The 27,105-nt window shown below is 39.0% G+C and overlaps 4 protein-coding genes and 2 long non-coding RNA genes across 6 annotated transcripts; 2 read left to right on the top strand and 4 right to left on the bottom strand.

The window, feature by feature from the left end:
* Window positions 1-943: 943 nt before the first annotated feature.
* LOC140009628 (uncharacterized) lies at window positions 944-3,900 on the bottom strand. The gene is made up of 3 exons (XR_011817114.1): window positions 3,582-3,900; window positions 1,893-1,967; window positions 944-1,109 (listed from the first exon to the last, which is right to left on the bottom strand). It is a non-coding gene; the product is annotated as an uncharacterized lncRNA (long non-coding RNA).
* A 1,143-nt stretch (window positions 3,901-5,043) lies between these two features.
* On the bottom strand, window positions 5,044-8,342 carry LOC140009629 (uncharacterized). Its single transcript, XR_011817115.1, has 2 exons — window positions 7,688-8,342; window positions 5,044-6,619 (listed from the first exon to the last, which is right to left on the bottom strand). It is a non-coding gene; the product is annotated as an uncharacterized lncRNA (long non-coding RNA).
* Window positions 8,343-9,361: 1,019 nt separating this feature from the next.
* LOC113697427 (uncharacterized) lies at window positions 9,362-11,762 on the bottom strand. The gene has a single exon (XM_027217032.2). The coding sequence runs from the start codon at window positions 11,535-11,537 to the stop codon at window positions 9,750-9,752; it is 1,788 nt and encodes a 595-aa protein (XP_027072833.1). The 5' UTR covers window positions 11,538-11,762; the 3' UTR covers window positions 9,362-9,749.
* A 2,610-nt stretch (window positions 11,763-14,372) lies between these two features.
* LOC113697436 (large ribosomal subunit protein eL39x) lies at window positions 14,373-14,831 on the bottom strand. Its single transcript, XM_027217046.2, has one exon. The coding sequence runs from the start codon at window positions 14,756-14,758 to the stop codon at window positions 14,603-14,605; it is 156 nt and encodes a 51-aa protein (XP_027072847.1). The 5' UTR covers window positions 14,759-14,831; the 3' UTR covers window positions 14,373-14,602.
* A 9,837-nt stretch (window positions 14,832-24,668) lies between these two features.
* Window positions 24,669-25,640, top strand: LOC113696720 (uncharacterized). The gene has a single exon (XM_027216098.2). The coding sequence runs from the start codon at window positions 24,669-24,671 to the stop codon at window positions 25,638-25,640; it is 972 nt and encodes a 323-aa protein (XP_027071899.2).
* Window positions 25,641-25,690: 50 nt separating this feature from the next.
* On the top strand, window positions 25,691-26,221 carry LOC113696719 (uncharacterized). The gene has a single exon (XM_027216097.2). The coding sequence runs from the start codon at window positions 25,691-25,693 to the stop codon at window positions 26,219-26,221; it is 531 nt and encodes a 176-aa protein (XP_027071898.2).
* Window positions 26,222-27,105: the final 884 nt, after the last annotated feature.

Genomic DNA, 27,105 nt, shown 5'->3' with positions numbered 1-27,105 from the left:
TATTGAGTTACATAGGACCATCCATCAATCTTTCTCTATCTCTCTCTCTCTTAGGCTCAACTACATTCTACTTCTCTCTAGTGAATATTGTCCCACACTCAGTTAAAATATTCTGCGCCAGATGTCTCATTTCTCTTACTATATGAACTGGACATCCGTTGACCTCCTGTACTTGTTCTCACAAAACATTAGTCCGTTCTTGTTCTTCGCAAATGGAGATCTTAAGTTTTTAGCATTGCCCTCAACTCTTAATTACTCGGGTACAAGAATTCGAAATAAGATAATTCACATCTCGAGCTGGCCAGTCCCAAGAGTAAATCACCATATTTAAGATTCCTACCCAACATACATATCTAGTCTTTCCCCAAGTATTACGATAAAATATTTATACCTATCACATTCATGATTCACAGCTTACACTCTAAAAGAGTACTTAAGCCTTTACTCATTCATATGATAAGGACCATAATACCATTTGGCCCAATCTCACCCCGCGCAAATACCACGCGAAGCGGCTCTGATTTTTTTTTTTTTTTTTTCCTACAAATGGTCACTTAAATTTCAAACCAGTCCCACAGTCCGGCATCCTAAACTTCAAACTTAGAATACACTACAAAGATCTGAAGCCTAAGCTCTGATACCAACTGTGACAGTTCTCAGGGTCACATCACGGGGTACCTATCAGCTTGCCACCCGCACGCGGGCATCCCCTACGGAGAGTTTCGCTTCGTGACTCTACACGAACGAGAGGCTCGGGGCTTTTCCAGACGAAGGACTTAAGGTCCCAACTGTCGGTATATGGCTCTGATACCAACTGTGACGCCCCCCACTTCTCCCAAGGGCGAACCCAAGGGTATCCGCGGGACGCCTGCCCAGCGCTCGCCAGGACTCAAGACAAATCAAATCGAACTTAACGATACATACCAAATACTACGAGTCAAAATAAAGAAAAGTCGCTTCCTTAACTAAATATTTAAATCTTACATCATGTCCACAAAAGATACATCAAGTTCCAAAATGCAACCATTAAAAGTCGACTACACATTTACAGCCCCGATTCCAATCAAAAGTATAATCTAGTCGGCTTTACCAAAATCTTCCAATCCAACCTGTTAAGGAAAACAAACTAATAGGATGAGCCAATACTCAGTGAGGCCAAGAAAACACAGAAGCAAACACATAATCCAAGTAGCAACAACAATTACATTGTAGGTAAGGCTATCAAATTCGAATAATTCACATTTCGAATAGGAAAAATAAACAGAAATAATTCAAGGATACTGTAGCTCTCAGGAGCTGAATTCCACGTAGTCGAGTCGAAGTCTTGATCACATCTCACGTTGACACTCCGTCAACCACATAAGTATCAAATCCGTAGATACACCACTTTTCTTCGAATCCCGTCACCGTTACACCCCCTTACCGGGCCCGCTCATCAAAGTTTTTGATAATATTCGAGTATATCATGGCAATACTGCACGAGTAATGCCGAGCAAGATCTCTCCAATAGATCATGCTCTACGAATATCTCATGGTTTGCTAAGCTTATCGACCAAGCCCATGCTGGCTCGATTCGCAAAGTTAGCCAACGAGTTTTGGGCGTCCCCCGAATATGAATACGAATACGAATATAAGTCGATGAGCAACGCTCAAATCGACAATTCCAAATAGGAATCACAAATACGGATCACATATACGAATCACAAGTACAAATCACATCCACATTACCATGTACAAGTCGGATACGAATTCACATAGCAAAATTCGAATATAATTTCATTTGAAAGAGAACGATTGCGATAAAGTACACCCTCGTCTCAAAATTTCAAATTTGCATAACGGATAAGAAACAGATAACCACTTAACAACAAGTTCATGCACTTGACACTCACAGTGATTCAAGTAGCGAGTTCAAATGATGGTTTAGGCGTCTCCCGTGAGATCCTCTGGAAGGTCCTCTTGAGCGCCTGAGCATTTAATAGTGAATTATCATTGACACATCCCAATTATCAAGGAAGATTGTGCACTAGTACAATCTGAGGAAATTTCATGAAAATGAACCTCAATTACTAGTAAATCGAGGTTCAAGTGGAGTTTCTTAATGTACAAGAGCAATCGAGTTTTGTTATCTTGGAAATCAAGCATAAACGTTCAAGTATTATCGAAGGAATAAGGAATACTTGAAAAACTCCATTTCCTTGAAATTTAGAAAATTTCAGTTTTGATACGATATTTTGAAAAAATCGTATCTCAGATTCCACATGTCGAAAATTGGAAAACTTTGTACCGTTGGAAACCTCTTCCAAAGTACTAAAAGTTCTTAGAAGACACTTTTCCATGAATCTAAGTGGAAGGTGTTCAAAAATGAGCTTAAAGTTGCTGTTCCAAATCACCCAGGATTGAGCCGGGGTTGGTTTTTTGCTAACTTTGAAAATTCAGCAGAATTCACTCGTTGCAAACCAGCCCTTGAAATTTGTAGCTCAATTAGAGGTGCAAGTAAGGTTTGCGACAGAATAAGCGGATTGAGAATCGGAGTTTCTAGCACCAAGATATGGTAGCTCAAAGTTGGGTAAATTTCAAGACTGTTAACAAATTTCCAGATTTGGTTCCGACTTTGGACCTTTAGTTAAGTGTCGAAACGGACTTGGATTGATACCAAATTTTTCAGTATAATACTCCTATATGAAGGGTATCTCCCTATCAAATTTCGTGGAAAAAAACCTTCGCGAAGGTGGTTAATCAATCGACCAAAGTTTGGAAAAATCCTTAAGGCAATCTGTCCAAATCTAAGATTTTCAAAAACGAGGCAGTCGCAGTATTTTCATCATAACTCCCTCAATTTAACTCGGAATTGGGAATGGTTGATAGTGTTAGAAAATACATTCACAGGGATAAAATTTCACAGAAGAAATCGTTCCAAGTTTCAGCATGCAACTGGTTCGAAATTAAGCCTAAAGTCGCAGCATCATCAAATCATTTCGGCAGAACGGAGAAACAGGACAGCTGAATTCAGATGAATGGTACGGTTCACACACATGGAACCAGAATGTACATTATACACCGTTGGAAACATGGGAACGTCTAGTTTCAAATGCCGCTAACGGCACTTGATTTCGACGTCGGAGTACGGAGTTATGGACGAAACACGAACACTGGTCTGGTTACGACGGCAACCGTTTTCCCAGATTACTAGCTTTGGAAATAAATTCGTTTGACCCACCAAAACTCAGTATTTTTCAACGAAAATTTGTACACAACTGCTACAACATGTAAACAACATAATCAAGCCATTAAATCCTCAAATTTCTGCATTAAAGTGACCGAACAGAGCAGGGGTAAAATGGTCCAACTTGGCCTTTGCACTCAACGTGAGTTTCCAGCAGTTTTTCTTCAGCAAATCACTAACTTAAACACTAATCCGACATCATAAACTTCAGCAAGCACAGAATCAGCAACAACCCAAGAGTGGGAATTCATAGAGCCCACTTTTTTTCCGACAATACAAGCTACTAAAGTGAAGATTTCAGCTCAAATGCATAAATCAACCTCCATAAGACAAGTTTAAGGTAGTTGATCAGTACCTACTTTGATGGTTGTTCAAATCAGAAAATTTCGGTCCCTTTGAAGCCTGAAGAAAACCGTGAAGCTCCTCCCTTTTTCAGCTTAAGGTGTTGTCCAAGTGTAGAGTTAAGTGTATGTGAAGTTTTGATTGAATCTATGGAGGCTTTGGTAGTGATTTGGTGAATTTGTAGAAGGAATGGTGAAGCTGTTACGGCTGAAGCTATCCGTCCATTGCAGCTAGAAGAAATGAGATGCGGTTCTGGTTTCCTTTGCGTACAAAAGACGCTTGACGTCTAATATTTTAAATACGTCAAATCAATTACAACTAGTGCCCTACGCGCACGTTTTGTGTTCGATTTCTCTTACGTTTGTTACACTAGTGCACTAAACCTCTAGGGCACTTACATTCATATAAATATTATTCATTCTTAATTGTCCCAAAATAATGGTCCAAACGTGAAAACACGTATTCCCAATTTAGGAGCAATAAAATGAAACTTTCGAGAAATTCTTATAACGATCGTACCACCAACTATCACTTGAGTACTTAAATCTAAATTTACCTATTTTAGAACCATTGTACATGTCTCCAAATTTCCGAGCTTATTGTACTCCTAATTGGCTAAAGTTTTCAGACACGTTTTCACTTTTTCACTAAACAAGCTTCTAAGAAAATAATTTTTAAAACGAGACACTTTAAAAATATAACGAAGCTATAAAACCATATATTTAGGTCTAATAAGGATAGAAAATAATATTCGGGGCAAAAATCCAAATAGATAATTAATTGAGCCAAAATTCGGGGTTTAAAAATAATCATTTTACGAGTCCTCACGTGAATTGAGTATTAATTCCTCAATTAACCTTTCTTAATCTATTATTGATCGTTCTTAATTCTCCAATATTAATACACTCTCGATTCAAATATAGTCTCGAAAAACGTGCACTCGTTGTTCCGAACTAAACGAGTTTTCGAAAAGTGAATTTTTCCAACAAAACGCTTTTAAAAATATAAAAGAGGCGTCGTTCCATATAAATGGATTTTAAATGATCGAAATAAATAATTTGGAGAAAAATGAGTAAATAAATATTTAAACAAACTACTAATATTCAATAAAATAAAATAAAAAAAATTTGGAGTAAGTGAAAGGTTGATATCCAGTAGGCATCACAAGGTTGTCAATCCTTACAGTATAAGGTTTGGAGTAAGTGAAACTTGACCTCGAGCCATTCTCTTTTTTGACTTTGATTACATCTTCATCAAACTCCTTTAGAATTGTTCCTTCAGTGGTGACGTATACTTCCTTCATTTTATCTTTGTCTTTGGATGAGGAAGTCTCACATTCTTGTTGTTTCTTGGAATTCATGTGACTTCCTTTAGGAGTGCAATCTTTTTGGTTGAGAAGTTGAGCGATAAGTGCATCTTGGTCTTCAATGTGCTTCGTCATCGTTTCCATCATCTTCGACATGATCATAACTTGCTTTTCCAAACTTGTAGTATTTGTCATCATTGCAGGCGTTGTGGAGAAAGCAGAAGATGTTGCAGAATCTTTAACAAGGAATTTTGATTGAGCAATTTCATGAGAAGATGCCAATCTAGTACTCAATAGGTCATCTTAATGTTTAGAAAGTTTGGATCCAAATCCAAATTCAAGCATAACAAGGGTCTTCTCGATTGAGACAGGAACATCCATGGGTCCCAATGTGGGAGAAGAGATCATTGGTGATATTGATCCAAAGATGGGGGTTGATACAGATGGAACCTCCATACTATTTTGGGTGGAAACTTTTGTCATGCTTCTTGTTGCAGGTCTAACAATACGAGTATTTGTAACATCATATGTAGGCTCCTTAGCAGATTTGGTAACAGCAACCTTAGAACGAGTAGTCATGAATTTGTTGCTCTATAGAGCCATTGATTGATATGAACGATTGAATATACAAAGAGAAAAGATGGAAAGCAGAGATGGTCTCACTGGGGGAGCAAAAAATTTATATGCAATAAAATTAATTCTGCAAGAAAATTACAAGACAAAAAAAATATGCGAGAAATATGAATTTTAAGAATTTTAAGAAAATATTTGAGTTATAATTTCCAAAATTTTCTCCTTAAATGTTAATTCAAGGGCTTTGTAAATTGTTCTTGGATCGATCGTCGATTCCTTCAAATCTTGATATAGAAGACTTGAAGAACTTGATGAATTTGAACACTTGAAGATTCAAGTCTTGATATGAGGAAGACTTGATGAACTTGAAAATGTAGAGCTTTCACAGCCTTGGAATTTCAATAAAATATGAGAGTATGAAATATGTGATGTGTGAACTTTGGTGGGGAGACCTCCTATTTATAGTTGTAGAATAGGGTGAAATCTGAAACCATGTATGCCATTTTGCTTTTCTTGCAAGACATGCAATCATGTCAAAACTGTACCACTTTAAATATTATCTCTTCATTTTATATTTATTAATAATGAGATAATATTAATAAATATTTCTTTGATTGGCCAGCCTTGTAGGGACATATGACGTGGCATAATTTAATTGGACGAACCATTACAGTATATAAGACATATACATGGATTAAATAAGTCTAAATATTATCTCTTTAATAAAAAAATAATTATTTAGATATTTATCCATAATTTTGCCAAGTTATAGAGACGTGTGACATAGCGTAATTTGATTGGTAGAGACATCTCAACAATTTTAATTGATCGGGATACCTCAATTTGACATGTGAAGAAACATGATTGGCTGTCGAATAGCAAAACTTCCAAGTGTGCATGACATGTGGAAAATCCAATTGAATATAAATAAATCATTGAAATAATTTATAGACCAATGGTAATTTTTTAAAAATGAATTAAAATTCCATTGTCTACAAATACCTACAAGTTGACAAGGATAGATAGGGCCAGGGCCATTCCTCGTTAAGCTGCTTAAGCAACAGACTAGTGTGCAGGATCACCCTTGGCTGGTGGTGGAGCGTTTGGCTTTGGTGGCCTACTTGCCGCAGTAACACATTGCCCATTATATAGCAGTAGTTTTAGATCAAAATCTGGGCAACCATACGTAATCTCACAAAACTAGTAGGATGTGAAAGTATGAATGTGCTTATCACAATTGTTAAAGTCGTCGTTCACACATAAACAGTGTATATTCTATATTGCTAAAGAATTAACAAAAGGAGAACTGAAATGATAAATTTAGTTATTCTATGTCTCTTGCACGTGAAGAATGCATGTATGCATGATGCAATATGGGTAGATTGGTTATTTTGGTTAAAGTTAATAGCCTCAGCTAGGTTCTGAATTAAATCTGTCACCGGAATATCGGGATTTTTTATGACATTATTTGAATAAAAACTTAAAGGATGTAAAATATGATTTTTTTTCCTCAAATTAATTGAAACATATATACTATCATATACTAAAGGGATGCCAACTAGATTGTATAAAAAATTAGAGAGAAAGCTCATTTTAAACCAAAGAATGTGTCAGGCGTATCAGCACATCCTCTAGATTTTTTTGAGATTCAAAAATGCAAGATTCGCATCCTCGATATATAGTCCAGAAGGGATTTTAAATCCCTACTGATGGCGAGCTTATCCGTGACAACTAAATTAATGTTCATAGAGGAAAATGGGAGCATTACAATCCCTAACTTCTTCCTCAGTTTTGGACAATTTCTAGCCACTCATTATAATTTGGATGTATGGGCTGCTTGTCCTTAAATCCCAAGTTGATTACCTTCTCTAGGTGATTATATTACTCATATCCGAAAGCTACAAAACACTTTACCCTCCTGAATGGTTGACTTGTACCTCTCCCCATTTTGAATTTTTTGCTTTCTTCATAAATGTTTAAATAGAAAATTGGGAAAAGAGACCCAATGGCCCTCCAACTCTTTCCCAAATAAAGTTTTAACCCTCCAACAATTAACGGTAAAAGTTTGGCCCTCGATTTAATAAAATAGCATATTTTTTGCCCTTCTGTCAAATCCACCAGTTAAAATTGACAGGAAGCATCATCTCGTGAGACGCGCGACCAAATATCAAGGGTATTATAGTCTCTAAAGAAAAACACAAATTCTGCCAAATAGAAGAAGAACACAAATTGCTACTTACTCGGGAACTCCTGGGATGGCATATATCTTGCCCAATCTGTCCTCGACAATCATCCAATCCAAGGAAAAATCACTCCATCCCTCCTCCTCCTCTCCTCCACCTCCTCATCTGCGTCTACCCCCACCGCCTCCGTGGTCGATTTGAGAACTCTCTTGACCCTTTGGAGATGGGCAGCGCAGGAGACGAGAAGTACCAGCGTTAGCATCAGGGACGTGGAAACTTATACTTGACCAGTAGGATTTCAGAAGCAAAGCCGGAGGCCACGCGTCCTAAATAGGACCATATGCTTACTAGTGACACGAATGTGGCAATGCTCTTCTTGGGATAGCCCAAGGATTTGCCAATTTGGCCCAAATTATCAATTGCCGTTAACGGGACGCCCACCCCAAATGTTGTAGCCGCGAACAGAATTAGCATATCGATGCTGCACACTGCTTGCAGGATTGTGTGATCTTCTCCCCTTTCCGTGGCTTGAACACCTTGCCGAAGCAAGAAAAGTGCGTCTCTTCTTGATTCGGTGGATCGGCGAGAGGCGTCTCTGCTTTCGCTGCCTGTCGTGCAAACTCACCAGTGGTGAAAATGTTGGAGGGAAAAGGAGTGGAAATTGTCGGAGCGAAAATTAGTGGTGAAAATGCTTTTACTCTGTCCTAGGAAAGAGACTATAATGCCCTTGATATTTGGTCACGCGTCTCACGAGATGATGCTTTCCGTCAATTTTAACTACTGGATTTGACAGAAGGACCACAAATATGCTATTTTATTAGATCGAGGGCTAAACTTTTACCGTTAATTGTTGGAGGGCTAAAACTTTACCTGGGAAAGAGTTGGAGGGCCATTGGAATTCTTTTCCCTTGAAAATTTGTTCTGCTTTAGTGACGGTAGGTGGCTTGAGATTTAGATTTCTTTAAATCTAATCATGAAATTTTGCATGAGTAAAATGGTTGCTGAAGCCCAATGGCCATCTTTTGTAATTTGTCAGTGATGGAGTTGGGTTCAGTTTCCTGTAAGTTTTTTTTTTTATCGATACGATAGATTCCTACATTATAGGAAGGGGGAGGACCTAAAAAGGTCTTACGATAATTCGGGGGGATTGAACCACCACCGGACCCAACAGGTGCACTATGCACCTGTCTGGATTTTTTAAGCAATGCCACATTTAATTTTGGCAAATTGATGGAAACCTTATCTCCCAGTGCACCTGTCTGGATTTTTTAAGCAATGCCACATTTAATTATGGTAAATTGATGGAAACCTTATCTCCCATCCCACATTCCCACCAAGCCTTAATGCATTGGTGATGGTTTGGGCTGGTGGTTTCGGTTTCCTGTAAGTTGATTCAATTGACTATTTGGTACGAAATTTTATCCTGTAATAATAACTAAGGATTGGTTGCCACTCCCCACTACAGGGTGGATTACATTAGGGAATAGGTGCACCAAAAAGGGACGAAAGGTTGAATCGGGTAGAGAAGAAAAACGTTTTAGGGGTCTCTTATAATTAAGCAAAATTAAGAAAATAAATTTGTGAAATCAAAAATAATAATGAATCATAATTAAGAAACTAAATTTGTATAATTAAGCAAAGGAGAATAAACAAGTAAGCAAACAATAGATAACCATAAGCAAACATATTGCAAGATTTGCAGAGGACCATAGCCTATGGATTTAAGGGAAATGAACTATTGAAGCTTTTGTATATTGTGTTAGGAACAACCCAACAACAATTGAAGCGTTTGCATTATATAAAACCGTGTGTTTAAACTTCGAACAAATCAAACTCCAGGCATCTATGTGAATAGCAGCCAAAAAGAGGTAAAAATGAAGAGACATATTCTCAACAATAGAAGTCTCCAACTCTCAATCGTTTGTGGACATGGCAGTAGAAAAATGTTTATTACTTAGTCATAATGATATTGGAAAAGAAATTAAAAATAATTTTGGCTATCATATAATATAATGATAAATATTTTGAAACGTTTTAAAATAAAAAAATATGATATTTTTTAAAAGGACGAGGAAGTATCTACAAACTGACATGGAAATATAGATAGGACCGTTCCTCATTATGCAGCAAAAGCAAGAGACAAGTGTGCAGAATGACCCTTGGCAAGTGGTGGAGCATTTGGCTTTGGTGGCCTACTTGCCGCAGAATTCACATGTGCAGATGTCGAAATCAATGGCAATGGTGGACCACCCTCCGGCATAAATTTCAGCGGATGAGGTCCCACGCTCACCGCCCTCTCATGCCGACAGCTTAACAACAACCCGGTTCCTTTCTTCTTACCAGCGTCAGCACTGTTGTCGCCGCTGCCACCACCACCGCCGCTCCAAGCTTGACGAGTGGATCCTTTCTCCAGAGATCTCCGCCTCGTGATCGAGAAATCTTCGATTTCAGAAGCAGTTATGGAGAAGTTAGAGACGCTTGCTCGGTCGAACCCTTCTGCAGTTGTTACACTCCAATCAATGCTAGCTTCACTTGGTGCATAGTTCTCGGTTGTTGGTGTCATTGGCTCGTCAAGACTCCCACGACCATCGGTACCATAGAAACCTCCCAATCGCCTTGCATTGAACGTGGAGGCCTCGTCCAGCGAATCCCGCCTGCGATACATTGGATTTGGATACGATGTGGTCTGAGTGGAAAAGCTCTCGATCTCAAACAAATCTGAACTTGCATCACTAGCAACATCGTCTTCGCCGGTCATAGGACTTCCGGGAAACGCGAAATTACCACGACGATCCAAGTGACTGCCGTGGGTTTTAGCCCCTAATGCAACTCGCTGCTGATCGATCGACTTCCTTGAGATTGTACGGTCTGAGGGCCGAAAAACTTCCAATGATATCCGTTGTGGTTCATCTAAAGGGATATTGAGTTTTGGTGTTGTCAGGAAGCCCTTCTGCTCAGGCTTAAAAGGGTAAGAAGGGTTCAAGACAGGGAAAGAAAATGTCATGGCTCCATCCGTAAAGGGCGCTTTTCCAGATGCAGGGATTCGTTGTTGGGAAACAGATGTTGGAATGAAATGATTCTCCGATGGAAGTGAAACCCTTGAAGTATTTGAACTGACAGTCTGATGTCTTTTTACTGAATGATCAAGATCACTTACCGTACTTTTCTGGGACATGCTGGATATCTTTTCTACCATTTTTTCATGGTCATGGGACCTATGGCCCTGCCTTTTCTGATACACATCAGGTTTAGTATTCTTGTGGTTGTCCTCATTGACAGCTTGGGATCTGTGGTCTGAGCTCCCTTCATCAACTTGAACGGATTTCATCCCACCACACGGGCATTTTCGACAAAACATCCACTTGGCAGCCGAAGAGGAACCTCTATTCGGGCCTCCATCATGATCAGCACGAGTATTCATCAAAGATACAGGAATTGGACCAGGTGGATTGGATAGCAGGCCAGTCTGGCTATTCCAACTAGCTTCAGAAGAAGCCGTAGGAGTAGCATGGAAAGATCGTCCCTGGAAATTTCTGCTGTAGCCATCGACAGTTGATGATGCTGAGGAAAATCGCCAGCCTGCATCACTTGGCTCTGATGCATGATTGAGACTTGATTGAGAAGAGTATATTCCTTTGCATTCTTTAGGTTCATTGGTACTTTCACTGAAGTACTTTTGGGCATCAAAAACGTTTAGTTCTGTATCGTCTGCGACAGAAGTCACAACTTGAGAAGGGAATCGATCGGGTTCTTTGGGTTTGAGATATGGGGAGAAAGATGCATCTCTTGTTGTATAGCTCTGCGCAAAGGATTTGTGATGAAATGGGGCTTCTACAATGTTGAAAATTGGTTGATGTGGGGAATTGTACTTGAAGGTGTTGGATATTGTGGTCGGTGATGAATCCATTGGACAATCCTCGTTTACTTTTCAGAGGGGAACCAACAACACCAACTTACCTAACAAAAACAAAGAAAGGATCAGTAGTATATGCTGCAAATAATTTGATGATCTAAGCTGCTGGTGGAGACTAGTTGCTTCTGAAATTCCTGACATATGGTTTTCCCTTATAAAGGTGATGTGCATGCTGATTTGATTATGTAAACTTTTGTCACTATGTTGTATAGTAATACATTACCATCATTTTCTATTTACAAGATATATAAATGTTGAATCTTTAATTTAAAGAGTATGCATAAGGCTGTGAATCCACTTGTTAAACATGGAGTTAGCTTCATTTATGGTTGTGTGTTCGAACATCAAATTGCCTTTTTTTTATATCTATTTAAATTTTTTTTTTAGTTTGTAAGTGAAAGGTCTCGAATTTAGGAACTTTCATTTATACTCCCTCCTCTCTGTACCACTCAACCCATTCTTCCCTCCTCAATGTTGGAGTCACATTGGAATGAAGGTGGGCAATTGCCTCTCCCCCTCCCAAATTTGATAAAATTACATAATGGTCTTAAAATTCTTTTAACATTTTAAAGTTTGCACCATGTTTGCATCCTCTAAATTTGTAAATATGGTCTCCTTTAGTTGCATTGCTCCTCTTAGATTTAAGAAAAGTTTTTTATATAGATTATTCTCTAAAAGTTTTATATATTCCCTCCTCATTTTACATTAACCTCTTAAAAAATAAAATTTTTTATTGATTACTTTTAACAGAAATTTTCAACCTATTCCAAATTAAACTTTGATGTCACTTTAAAAGGGATAAAGCTTTTTAAATCAACATACATAGTATTTTTTTTTATATAAATCTAAAAGCATAATCTACACTAAGGTTGATTGTTGGACCCCCTCAATATGTCACTTTAAAAGGGATAAAGCTTTTTAAATCAACATACATAGTATTTTTTTTTTATATAAATCTAAAAGCATAATCTACACTAAGGTTGATTGTTGGACCCCCTCAATATAGAGTGCTGACTCTGCCACTGCTCCCCCTATAATCAATTTACTTGGATAAGTAGTAGTTGAAAAACTTCTTTAAATGAATAAAACTAGTTTATTTGAAAATTCATGTTAGCCCGAGCTTAGCCAATTTCGCATGGAGAGAATACTGCAATTTTTGTTGAGTATGTCTAGATCATGCACGCAACTGGCATCCAATATTTTCATTAAGACAAATCTTGTTCGAAATGTTTTTTATTTTAGACAAAATATGATAATTGACGAGAACCAAGAATACCTACCCTCAACATCAAATTGTGATTAGCCGACAGTTTTGACCTTACATTTTTTGTCTCTAATTTTTGGATTTTGTATCATTATAGTTCCGTAACTTTCAAATACTGACAATGACGTTTTTTGGATGAAATAAGATTTGAATCAAATTAATGTATTAGGTGTGTACTAGAAATTTTCATAAATGACAGCATGGAATAGTAAACTCTTTTTTTCTACTTTTTTTCTCTTTTTATTTCATTTGCTGATGCAACTACTTATCCGTTGTAGAATGCACTATGATGAATTAATTGATAATAATTTTTATAATTTTTGTCACTTGTACTAAAATTAAACACTTATTATGTTTCACTTTAATATATATATATTATAAATTTATTATTTTCAGATATTTATCTATTATTTTCTTAGCTTCTTAGCTTCTATTGTGGATTTGTCAATTAATGAATGCATTTTCTATGATTTTTAGGAAAACAAGTTGGAAGTTTGAATTGAGAAGATATGGAGAAAAATTAAGGATTTTGTGGTGCAAGTTATCGGAGATATGATTGGATATATATATATATATATATATATATATATATATATATATATAATGCAATATATGCTACATGTTAAATGAGTTGACAATCTAATAATCTTTTTTTTTTGTTTTTCAATAGCTTATTAATTCATAGCTTTCAAATAAAATATAATTTTCATAAAATCATTTTAGTAATTCAATAAAATTACCAACCTACATGGACAATAATACTACTTTAAAGCTTTACTATTTGAATGTCTACATGTCAATCGAAAAGAAGGGCAAGAAAAAAAAAGGAAAAATTTTCAAAAATCCGTAAATGCACTTCATATTGGCACTTAGAGTCACTAATTATTGCAACCAAAATTCTTAGTTACCACCATTTTGAAATGACCTACATCAATAAATCATGCAAGAATTTGTGCGCTAGTTGTTAGAACAAAGTTATATTAAAATTAGAATTCTTCTCCTCTTTCATTGGTTTTTATTTATTCATTATCTATGTAATGTTATTCAAATTAGTTTTATCCAATTCTTTTTTATTTAACTTTTCTACATTTTGGTTAAGGATTTTGGATCAAAATTGTAATGTTATTATTCAATTCAAATGTCATTTCATCGTAATTACGGCCGCTAACTATAACTATTTGAAACCTAGGGAGTCATGTTCATCTAAACTCTAAACATTATAAATAAAAAAATACAAAGTCAGAAAAAATTTCACTAACACCAATTTAGTTATTTACAGTCTTTTTTTAAAAAATTTTCCATCAATTGTCCTACTTTGCCTAAAATTAGAAACTTTAAGGAGCATATTTTCTTCAGTTAAATTATCAGGGGCTTTTAACGATATGCTGTACAAACAAATTGTAAGATGAATCTTCAGTGAAATCCAAGTTCAGCTCACTTCCAAATCAGACAAAATATTTTGACACAAATTCGACTCAACTTACATTGAATAAGTCGTAACACCGTTGATTTAGATCGAGTAAGATGAACTCAGAACAACTCTTTTTTTTTTTCTACCAAAAGGGTTCTTCAATCAAATTAAAGTTTCAATTTTGTGACTTCGAATCAAATGAAATTCGTTCGAGACCTACAACGAAACAGTCATAAGGATAATAACAATACCAAAATTGATTAAAACACCACCATCTTTAATTAAGCTACTAATTAAACCAAAAGTTCTTTTTTTTTGAGGGGGGAGGGTAAAAAGCTCGAGACAAATAAAGGTAACATGCTGGTGACGGCGGACGCAGAAAATTTAGAAGCCGAGCTTGGTGCGGCGCCAATGGCGACGCTTGGCATTGTAGCGGATGGTGTTGTCAGTGCGCATTCGGATCCAATAAGGGATGGGCCTGTTCTGCCTCTGCTTCTTCGCCAGCTTCTTCTTTATCATGAAGGTCTTGTGGGACGGCATCTTCGGTTGCTGGAAGTTATCTCAGAACAACTCAGGTAGAGATTTATGGAGGCTTGACTGGGTAGGGAAGGGGGTTAACCTAGAATTGGCATTTGTGATTAGGGCATAAAGCATCTGTAGATGGCTTTTTAAGTTCTAAAAGATAGAAGTGGAACAAAATGAAAGACAAAAATAGAACAAACAATGAAATTAGTAGAATTTGTAGAATAAGAAGCAAATCACGAAAAATGAAAAAAGGACATGAAATGATTCAAATAAAATCATAAAACCAAGAGGAACCAGAAATATAGCCTTGTGACCCTAATTTCAGCTGAAAAAAACTACTGGCATTGTGGTTTAATATATAATTGGATGTTTTACTTGTACGAGTCATGAAAACGCAAAAAGTCAAAGGTGAGGGACAAAATGAACAGACACAAAATGTGAAGAATGTTTCTACATTTTGCTTTGGTGGGGTGGGAGGCAAGAGTTCGAACCTTGCCTCCCACCAATTTGCCACATTTGTGGTGCTTCAAAAAAATTCAGACGGGTGCGTGGTGCATCCGTCTGATCCAGTGGTGGTTCTATCCCCATCGATCCCCCATAGGTCCAAATGGATATCTCCGTAATTAGATTATGATAGAGTAGGAGTAGGGATGACGATTAAAAAAAAAAAAAAAACAAAGGTAGAAAACTTTGGATAGCACATGTTGACTTGTTGCGGACCTAGAATTGTAAGCTTAAAAGGGCATAAAGAGAATCAACATGTCCTATGAGGTGGCAAAGGGACATCCCCGAAAATGATCACGATCAACCTGTCCCAGGATATTTTACATTATTCTATCTATATGTCGGGGCATATGCGTTGTGTGGATTTCAAGAAACCACGTCTACCCTTCGTCTTTAAACATATATATAAAAAAAAAGTTCTCTTATAATTCAGGCGCAGCGGTGGAATGGATTTTGTAGCTTTGTTTACATTTGAACTACAGCTGCAATTTTACTTCGAAATTTTTGTAACAACAAATCTGAACAAAACTGCAAGTGGTCTACAAAGCTTTTTTCTTTTGCTTTCATTATATGTTTTTTTTTATGGTCTCGAGTAAGGCTGTTGTTTTAACTTGTTGTAATGTAACTTTTAAACTAGCACTGAACGCATAATTAAAAGGAGAAAATTCAAAAATCAAGAAAAGGTACGTCATGAAAACAGTTATAATTACACATATTTCACAATAGAAAACCTTATCACCAATTATCTAAGGGATAATTTTAGAAACCTCCCTTGAGATTTCTGACAGTTTCACTCAGCTCCCCCATTTTTAAAAAGTACACTAACCTCCCTTGCTTTTACTGTTTAAGTAATATTGTAGACCCATCATGCTAGAATTGTACTTAAATATCCTAAAATACCCCTATGCAATATCATACATCAAAAGAAAATCAAGAAAAGTTTTAGTGATCAATTTAAACAAAAAAAAAAAGAGAGTAACAAACACTTTCATCCAAGTTTGCTATGCTTCTACAATAATTATAAACCAAAAACCTGATCAACCTATTCAAGCAAACTCCAACTTAATCCCCAAATTCTATCAATTTTGGCATCACTAAAATATCAAATTTTACCAAAATTGCACTCAAACTTAATCCCCAAATTTTATCAATTTCGGCATCATCAAAATCCTAAACTCTACCCGAATCACTTCCTCTACAAATCGATCGTAACCATCACCACCAACTAAAATACCCTTAAAAAGTTTTCAGCCCCAAATTAACACTATGGGCCTTTTTGGTAAACAAGTTTTTGGCTAAGTTTGTCTGCTATAAGTTTTTTAACAACTTTAGCTACAGTAACCTGAAAAAACTTCTCAAAATTTTTAAACTATACATTTCAAAATATCCAAAAATTTACACACTTCAAAAATTTTTCCTACAATTTCTACAGTAAGTTATAATAAAATTTTAAACAAACAGCCAAAAAATTCATTTACTAAACGGGCCCTATATTTTGTCTATTAACTAATCTCACATGTCAAATTATGAACCCACCACCTATCACCCATCACTTTTTTTGAACAGAAAAGGACCTAGCCAACCACTATTGACACCTATGCCAAGAGTAACCCCATACTCCAATGGTGTTAGGAATAGAGAAGCTAATCTTTGTGACAAACCACTACCAATGCTTGTAAATCAAACAAAAATGAAACAAAATGAAGATATTATATTCTAGTACGTAACAGACATAATAGCATAACCTCGATTCGTCCCTTTTCTGTGACAGCCCCACCTTCCCCTAAGGCGAGCCAAAGGGGTTAGCGGACTGCCTGCCCAACTCTCGCCAGGACTAACGGTTCAGTTTAGAGCGATCTAATACGTTCCGGAACATACAAATGCGCGTAAACAAGTCAAAATGTCAAAATAAAAAAAATGAAACCGGAGTCGGTAATGAATAGTAACCGACACGTCAACTCCCAACCAAACATCAAGCAAATATTTACATGTTGAAATTAAGCATATACCATCAAAAGTGGCATACAAAAGTTATTCAAAACTGGATACATGTACGGTTTGCCAAATCAAAAGAGAAACGGACCCAAAAGTACATTTAGGGTTTCAATCAAGGAGCTATACAAAAGATATGTCCATCTAGCTCAATTCGGCAACCAACTATCAAATCCAGTCCAAAAGTATTTATTTTCCTGTAAGGAAAACAAAAGGGAATAGAGTGAGCTTACGCCCAGTGAGATAATACCACTCAAGCAGCAAAGTTCACATAAGCAGAAAGCTTTTCATTCCAATTCATCAAAAGTAAGCAAAGGCACACATCAATAGTGGTGATAAAAGGATACGGGCGGCTCTCAAGAGCCCTTTTCCTCGTTTGCATTCTTGATCGAACCTCATTGACCCTCCGTCAATGTTTAAGAGTAACCAACAGTAGCCTCCACTTTACTTCCATTCCTTCCACCCAACATACCCCTACCGGGCCCGAACTCCAAACAGTAGAAATTTGGTAATACTCGAGTATACCGGAATCAAGAGTCTCACTACTACAAGATTCCATATAACAGTCCCCATGGCTCGTCAATTTTCACGACCAAGCCCTCGCCAGCTCGTTCCAATCGACTACCAATGGGGTTGAGCTCAGTCGTATCAGTAATGGTCGTTGGATACTCGTCCAAGCGACACCAAATTCATGAACCAATTCAGTATTTCATGTATCATTCAATCATTACAGTAAAACAGTAGACACTCATATCAGATACCAAATGGGTGAGGGCGATCAAGTACACCCTCACTCAATTAAGTTCAACAGAGCAAATAAGCCTTCAAGGCATCAAGTTCACATATACCAATGCCACATTGTAAACAACAAGTGAGTGGTACACTCACCAATCAAGCAAATGATATTTCATGCACTTCCGCCTAAGAGCGTCTTGCACAACCGTCACGGCCTAGACATTCAAATAAGCATAATAAGACTCAATTACAAGTCATAACCAATGCCAAATACCACCAAAATAAGGTTCCACTAGAATGTATAAGCACTAGAGTAAACCAGGAAAATCCGGAAATGGCATTAAGTTCTAACCCAAAAAAAAATAGTTTTTGACATCCGTTTGCGGTTTTGGCACCATTGGCACTACGATTATCGGATGGAGGTGCAAGATACACCGTTTCAAAGCTAAGAGATAGGGATACAATGTTGAAGAAGGCTACTCTATCCAGTTTCGAGTGTAACCAGGTCAAAATGCAATATACTACACCAGAACCGCAAAAATAGGTTCACAAACCGCATTCTGGTTCAAACATCATAAGTCAGGCTACCTATGTCCAAATCAAGTGATTCCAAAGCCATCCGAAAGCTAAGATACAAGGATACAATTCATCAGAATACATCAACAACCAAATCAGAAGCATTCCCAACCAAATTAACCAATTACAGAAGCAATTCTCAAGTTCGGGTGAAACCAGGGCAGCAGGGGTATTTCGATCTTTTCACAAGTTACGCTACTCCGATTGGCCTGAAATTTTACAGGTATCTCTAAAATATCATTCCCTACATCTTTTATGTTTTAACCCAAGGCTAATTCGGCCTCTAACCATGATGAACAGTGCCGGGCAGAATGAAGGAAATGAAACCCTAGCTTTCCAAATTTCCTTCCAAAACAGAAATTTCCTGCAATTAACCACTTTTTCCACCTTCTAACTTCCTTAAATATCATTTCCAATCATCATACATGACCACATAATCATAATCATATGAAAACAGAAAAATCACCAATAATTATAAAACTTCACCAATTCAACCAAAATCAAGATATAATCCATAAAATTACATCTTAAACTACTACAAATCATGAATTAAACATCATTAGATGGAGGAGAGGGGTTCCTTTACTACTCACCTTAGCAACACAAGAGAGGGAGCAACTAATCACCTTAGCCTTCCAAACAACTCCACTAAACACCTCACAATCACTCACTTAAGGTTTTCTATGGAACAAAAGCAAGATTAAGTGGTTGATTTGGTAGATTTGAGCAAGATTGAAGCAAAAACTTGAAGAGTTCTCTTTCTTTCTTTCTTGGAGAGGGCCGGCTATGAGCTTGCAAATTTGGAGTGAATTTTGGTCAATTTTTGAGTTATTTTAGTAAAAGGGTAAAAGTATGAATAGTAGTCAAAAGTAACCACTAACCATATGGTGACACTTGTCACTATAATTAATGCATCTCTATCTCTTTGTTTCCTCTCACACCAATCCAAATAGCAACCTCTAATTATCTCATAACACCCAGTATCCAAAACTTAACCTAGTTGGCCGAATTTTTTCGAACTTTCCGCACTAGCGGGTCCCACGTCCGGTATACGCTCTTAATTTCTCAAAACCTAACCGATACTACAAAAATCATCTAAAAACTATATTTACTCATAAAAATTATCGGAAAAAGTTTCCTTATAAAGAAAATGTAGAAAACATGCCATTAACGAGAAAAACCCTAGAAAATGAGAAAATTACGGGTTCTCACATTTTCCTTTTCCAACCATAGCCCGTTAATTTCATTTTTCCCCTCTATCACAACCATCTCCATCTAATTTGGCCATGAAATTTTCATTGGCTCCCTCAATTTGTAATTTTGGAAATTTTGATTCTTTAATGTATGCAAATTATAATACGAGAAGAAATAAATAAGAGGGGCTAATAGTTAAGTACCACAGAAAGAAAGAAATAGACAAGAAATAAACACTTCAGGTAGATTTGCATGGTGGTGTAGTTGATGGGTGGAATAGACTATGAGGTTATAGGTAGGAAGGAGTGAATCATAAGAGGTAGAAAAAAAGGGAGGGAAAGAAAAAAGAAACTGCTGTTAATTAAGTATGATTGGGGATGATGACAAGTTGTTGCAGGTTTTTATTTTTTTCTTTCACTTTTGGTTTGATTTTTGTGTCCCACAAATATGGTAAATTATCTATTAAATATAGGGTATTGTAATCATTTTATTGAACCAAGGGAGATCAGCGTAATTTTCTAAAATTGGAAGGAGCCGAGTGAAATTGTCAGAAACCTCAACGGAGGTTTCTGAAATTATCCCATTATCTAATCATCTCCTAAATGCAAAAATTTCCAAGTAATGAAGGAGAATGTTAATAATTTGAAAGCTATTCAAATTTGTCTTACGCTATTGGATTATAAATGTAATCTTCCTATTTTGGGTTTTGAAAATTTTTATCTATGCTACGTTGTGTTCTGTGAATTTGATGAAAAAGAAGAATTGTACTGTTTACATTATATCAATGTTCAAAAGTTAAGGAATTTTTTGATCTTATCATGAAGCGATTGCAATGTATCACAACTTGTGGTTTTGCTAAAAATAATGACATTTGATCTTGGTGCAAGCAGAGCCGGATCATTACCAACTAACGCCGTATTTTTTTCTCCAAACCTAAGATGTGGGTTACTTGATTAAGGTTTTAATTCATAAACTAATTGTCCATAAATAATATTATATTCATTGCATTAATAAAAATATTCGAGCATTAGTTTTTGGATGGCATAATGGTAAAGAGAATGTATCTGCTTAATTTTTTTTAAGATTAATTTTCAAAAAAATTGTTAATCTTAAAAAAAATTGATCTGTATTATCTCCACGTATGTAACCAGTGATTCCAAGTATCTATTCAGTATTTTTTTTGAGTTGATATTGAGACAAAATTATCAGCCATTTCTAATTTTACTTACCATACAAAGTTTCATGAATTTGAAACTCAATTACCTTAGTTTTGGAGATAAAAAATAAATTTCATGTACCACCAAAAAAACATCATCCATGTACTGTATATTAATCACAAAATCACAAATGACATGGTATAGAGGTTGCACACACAAATACATACGCGAGTGTTGAGCAGTAAAATATGCGTTTGAAGTGGACTCAGTAGCGACACTCTTCCTAAATTGACCTTTGCATATCAAGAGTTTCGTTACACTAAAGTCAGATGCACGTATCTTATCTTCGTGATAATTCTAAAATCCAATGTAACTTAATCCTTTTTTTTCTTTTTGTTTGTAATTTGGAGATGAGGTTTATGTCTTGTCTTTTTTCCAATGTTGTTAAACTCCGACCGGATAGTGACTCGGCTAAACTACTAGATCAAGGGTCAATTGATCAGATCAGTTGGACTGTTCTCAAAATTCTGCTGACGTCAGCATGATGTTATACTTATTTTATATTTTTATAAGTTTCAGAAATATTGAAATTAAGTTATTGGTTATATTTGGTCAATCATGAAAAATGTTCCAAAAATATTAGATTTGCAATCAAATATACACCTAATAATTATATATAAAAATGTAAATTCATGGTTAAAATATGTCTATTTTCCAAAACTACTTGAAAAACTAAATTAATGGAAGTTGGAATCACTAATGCTAAATTAATGAGATCATAGGGATATAAACATCTTAATTTAAAGATCATTTAGGAAAGCGAATGATTTTGATATTTATACTAAATAGGTGACCTTTTTTTTATTTTTGTTAATAAATGAAAGTGTTACAATTTAAATAACTCAAATTATGTTTGGGGAAAAAAAGAAAAAAAAAATTTCGAATCGGGTCACTGGTTTAGCCGGTTTTTGATGGTTTTGATTGGTTTTTGATTAAAGCAATTTTATACTACAAATCAATTCAAAAAGAAACCCGATTCACCATCGGACCGATCGAATCGGCCAATTTGGTCCGGAACTAACAACACTGCTTTTTTCAATAAATCCCTTCTCGTATATGGAGCTTGCCATTCATTAGGATCTGTTTCTTTTGCACATAGTTGAAGCATTTTGGAACTTTTTTGGCAGATGCATTCGCTTCTAACCTAAATTAGGTGTGCTAGTTTATTCTTGTAACACCTAATGAGCGGCCAATGGGTTCTGTACCGAAGATTTGAGTAATTAATGATAACTACCTTAGTTTGATTGGCAGAAATATTGTTTGAACATTTATAACTAATAATTGAATTCCAAAAGTTAAAGGTCTAGTTCCCTACGTGGAAACCTAAGAGTTCATCAATATCCACCGTTTCAGTGTACTTTCCTCAGTGTTTAGAATTCCAAGATGTAAGATTTGAAGATGAATATCAACCTAGATTTTGGAGAGGTAAGAGTTGAAAAGAATAATTTCACAATTTAACTAAATAATTGGACCAAGTGACTTATTCTGTAGTTTATTTTCTTATTTCTTCTAATCTAGACTCTCGGATCGAGATAATATTGAAGATTAGAATTTTATAGTTTTACTAATCACTTGAACAATTTTATAACTTACATAAACAATCGTCTTATACTCCTTTAATATCTAAAGTTTGGATTTGACTATGTAAAAAAAAAAAAAAAACTTTTACACTTTTCTTGGTTTTTCGTTTGCTCATTTAATATGCTAAGATTCAGTTTTGGCTTCATGAAATAAACTTATGTCAAGGGAAATTCTTTTCTTTTGCTCTTTTGTGAAAAACATTTTTCCAGGAATGTGTATCTTGCAGGCCCTGCATTCATGCTGCTTTAAATCGCTTTCTTAGTTAATCACACTGACAATGTTTTGTTGCTTAGTCGTTATCGAGATTTAAAATCCTTGTGGCTTTCTTTAGAATTTAAAAGGAACTAGTGCACCTGACCTTGATTAGAATACCTTGCGCTAGCAGCTGAAGCATGGTGAATACCATATCTCCTGCACTGGAAAAATAACTTTCAAATATCTAAAACAAATATAGTGAACAGTCAGTTGTTTTTTTAAGGATAAGTAAAATAAGAAGTAAAACAAACCAGAAAGCGGACTAAACTGAAAATTTTTTTTGCACACCGGGATTTAATGATGTGTATTTCAAAGTATGTATATTCAGCATTTAGGGAGATGTACTAAAATTGTGGAGATAATTTTCTTAAACTAACTATTCGTCACGTAGATTTAATTAAAGAACAATCCGCTAAAGGAATCAAAATTTAAAATCTTCTGCTACATATACTCGTATGATTCCTTACAACATGCAAGTCTAATGCAAATGTACCGTTTGTTTCTGCTGTATTGATGTAAAAGATCTCATTGTGTGAAGAATTTTTTGTCTGCTTATGCTAACTAAGTTCCATAGGCTGTGTATTAAAGAAAAATGAGACCTCCATGGAAGGTTCTTGCTCGGCTTTACCAACAGCCTGCTACCTTTTCGGAGTAAAAACTTTCGTACGAAGCATTAAACATCCCCGCAGGAAAAAATTTAGTTTGAATAGTGCAGAGGCCCCGTCCGGGGCCTATACACGTGGCAGCCCAGGGAGGCCTGAGCTGGGCTGAGACCCCGGGCCCATGGGAACCGTCCCGCGGTCCTCCGCTGCTAGGGCTCCGAGGAGCTCCAGGGAACGATCCCGTAGAGGGCGGGGAGAATCCCCCTCAGTGCGGGATCGTGACTATTCTGGGCAGGTCCCGAAATTTACGGAGGTCGGACTCCCAAGCAGGTATAAATGGTAACACACACACACCAATTGCAGGAGGTACGCTCACTATTTGCCAATTACTCCCGACTGATTTACTTCCCGTGACTCTCACTCACCGGAAAACTAACTTGATCGTCGGAGTGCCCTCGGGGACGACCTCGGGGCTCCCCTGTTAGATCACTCTCCTGTTCGCTTTGCAGGCTTGGGACACGCTCTTCTCATCAGCACCCCGAGCTCATCAGGTCAGCTCGGTCAGGGGAAGCTCAGCGCTTCTTCAGTTGGCGCCGTCTGTGGGAACGTACGAGTAGTTGTGTTGATGGCGAGAACGCGTTCCAAGCGAACCGTAGAAAACACCGATCCTGGAGCCGGCGAGGGGTCCCGGCGAATGGAGACCGAGGCAGCCTGGGGTGCCGGGGGCTCAGCCCTTTCAGGGGAACGGAGACAGTAGATCTTTCAGTTCGTGACGGAGAACGTTCCCATGCTAGAAGACATAATTCGACAAGCAAAGGAGAAGGGTGAAGCCGGGGGCGCACAAACCTCCAAGGCGAAGGGGAAGGAGAGAGAATCACCTCCCGTTCCCTCGGAGGATGAGTCACGGGACCAGCCTCCCAGGAGGAAACGGCCTCGGTGGTCGGGGATAGCGAGAGGTACTCTCGTGACCGTTCCGCTGGGGGCCGACCAAGCAATCCCTCCTCGTGGAAACTTACGCGGAAGGAGTCTGAGCGCTCCCCCGCCCGATCTATCAAGAGCCGGCCGCGGGACCCCACCCAGTGGAAGCCTGTCCGGGACGAGCTTGAGCAGATCCTGCGGCCGCAGTTGTACGAGGACAACTACACCACCTCGCCCTTTACCCGGGAGATAAAGGACTATCCACTACCCCGGAGGTTCAAAATCCCGAACATCGAGCTGTATGACGCCTCGACTGACCCGGAAGACCACCTCTCGGTCTTCCTGACGCACATGCGTCTGCAAACCGCTGCGGATGAAATCCGCTGCAAAACCTTCCCCATGTTTCTAAAGGGGAAGGCCCGGTTCTGGTTCCAGGGTCTGGCACCGGGATCCATCCGGAGTTTCCCCGAGCTGGCCAGACAGTTCGCCGCCCAGTTCGTCTCCTCGAAGACTTACTCGAAAAACGCGGCTCACCTGATGGCAATCAAGCAGAAGCCGGACGAGTCCCTGAGGAATTTCATGACCCGCTTCAATACGGAGAGCTTGCAGATCAGGGACAAGGACGAAAAGGTGGTCATGGCCGCCTTTATGAACGGGCTCAGGGCGGAGGAGCTCTACTGCAAGCTCGTCGAGAAGCCTCCTGGAGGCCTAGAGGAGTTCTTGACCAGGACGCACGCCGCCGCAATTGCGGAGGAGGATGCTCGCCTGAAGAGAGAGTCAGATCGGGAGATCGGAGATCGGAGAGAACGGGGAAACCCCCCCGAGAACAAGGACGGCCCGGCCAAGAAGAATGTTTTCGATCGGCTCTCAAGAGAGAAAGCCCCCGCGCAACCGCCGCCTCCGGAAAAAGGCTACACCCCCCTAACTCGGCCCAGAGCTCAGATTCTGGCCGTTATGGAGGCGGAGGGCCTAGGGGAACGGCCACCTAAGATGGGGACACCCCGGAACAAGAAAAACCAGGACCGATACTGTGCCTTCCACCGTGACGTTGGGCATGATACGGAGGGGTGCTGGGCCCTGCGAAAGGAGATTGAAGATCTTATCCAGCGCGGCTTCCTGGGGCGTTTCGTGCGGCAAGGTCGGCCAGGCCAGGAGTCAGGACGCACCTACCGAGGAGACAGGGGCGAAGGCCAACGTCGCGACCGCCTTGAGCGGCAAGACGCTCCTCGGGGCAACTCCCCCGACCAGGACACTCAGAACTTAGCAGGGGTAATAAACACCATTGCTTGGGGCCCCATGGGGGGGACAGCCAAACAGCTCTGAAGAACAGGCGGCCTCCCCCCGAGGGGGATGATTCCCTGAAACACTTGGGCATGGATGAGGAGATCACCTTCGGACCAAGGGATGCGGTTCCCCTGGCGTCTGGAAACCACGAGGCCATCGTGATAGATGTCGTGATCAATAACTATCGGGTGAAGAAAGTGTACGTCGACCAGGGGAGCGCAGTGGACATCCTGTTTTACCGGGTGTTCAAGGAGCTCGGCTTGGAGGACGGACAGCTAACCCCGGTTCGGACACCCCTAGTGGGCTTCACCGGACCGCCCATCAATCCGGAGGGGATGATCACTCTGATGGTTACGGTAGGGCAGACGCCCAAATGCCGGACCATCCCCGTCAATTTTGTGGTGGTCAAACAACAATCCCCGTATAACGTGTTCTTGGGACGGCCTGCTTTGAATGCGCTTCGAGCTATCCCCTCGTCTCTCCACCTCAGCGTCAAATTCCCCACCCCGGGAGGAATAGTTGAGGTGCATGGAGATCCAGAGGTGGCCAGAGCTTGCTACCTGGCCGTGCTCCGGGGACATGAGAAGGTGGTCGCCCAGACGACCAGCCTGGAGCCCTAAATCCTGGGGGAGGAGACCCGACAGTTGGGCACTCAGAACGAGATCGAGGAGTTCCCCTTGAGGGAGGACCGGCCCGACCGGGTCCTCTGGGTTGGTGCGTCGCTGCCCCCCGAAGAGAATGAGGGTTTGAAGGCCCTACTAAGGGAATACGCCCCGGTCTTCGCGTGGACGGTGATGGACATGCCCGGGATTCCGACTGATCTGACCGTCCACCACCTCAACGTAGATCTCCGCTTCAAGCCGGTAAAGCAGAAGAAGGGGAGTATCTCCCCCGAAAGGAATGATGTGATCAAGAAGGAGGTCGGCAAGCTGCTGGAATCCAAAATCATCCTGGAGGTATACTACCCGACCTGGTGAAGAAGGAGGACCAGTCCTGGAGGATGTGCGTGGCTTTTAACCACGTGGACTTTACAGACCTCAATAAGGCCTGCCCAAAAGACTACTTCCCCTTGCCAAGGATCGACAGGTTAGTAGACTCTACTGTGGGTTTTGACATTTTGTGTTTCCAGGATGCTTTCAAGGGATACCACCAGATAGAGATGGCCGAGAAAGATCGGGAAAAGACTTCCTTCATCACCGAGGAAGGGACGTACTGCTACCGGACAATGCCATTTGGATTGAAAAACGCTGGAGCTACCTACCAGCGCCTGGTCAACAAACTATTCCAGAGTCAGATCGGCAGGAGTATGGAGGTCTATGTGGACGATATGATCGTCAAGAGTCGAACTGACCGGCAGCTCGTTCCCGACCTGAGGGAAATCCTGAACATCCTATGGGAGAGCCGGATGCGGCTGAACCCAAAGCAATGTACCTTCGGGGTCAGGTCAGAAAAGTTCCTGGGCTTCTTGGTCTCCAGAGAGGGGATCCGGGCCAACCCGGATAAG

This window comes from Coffea arabica, chromosome 6e (assembly GCF_036785885.1).
Source record: "Coffea arabica cultivar ET-39 chromosome 6e, Coffea Arabica ET-39 HiFi, whole genome shotgun sequence".
Taxonomy (NCBI): Eukaryota; Viridiplantae; Streptophyta; class Magnoliopsida; order Gentianales; family Rubiaceae; genus Coffea; species Coffea arabica.
This window is presented reverse-complemented; position numbering and strand designations above follow the sequence as displayed.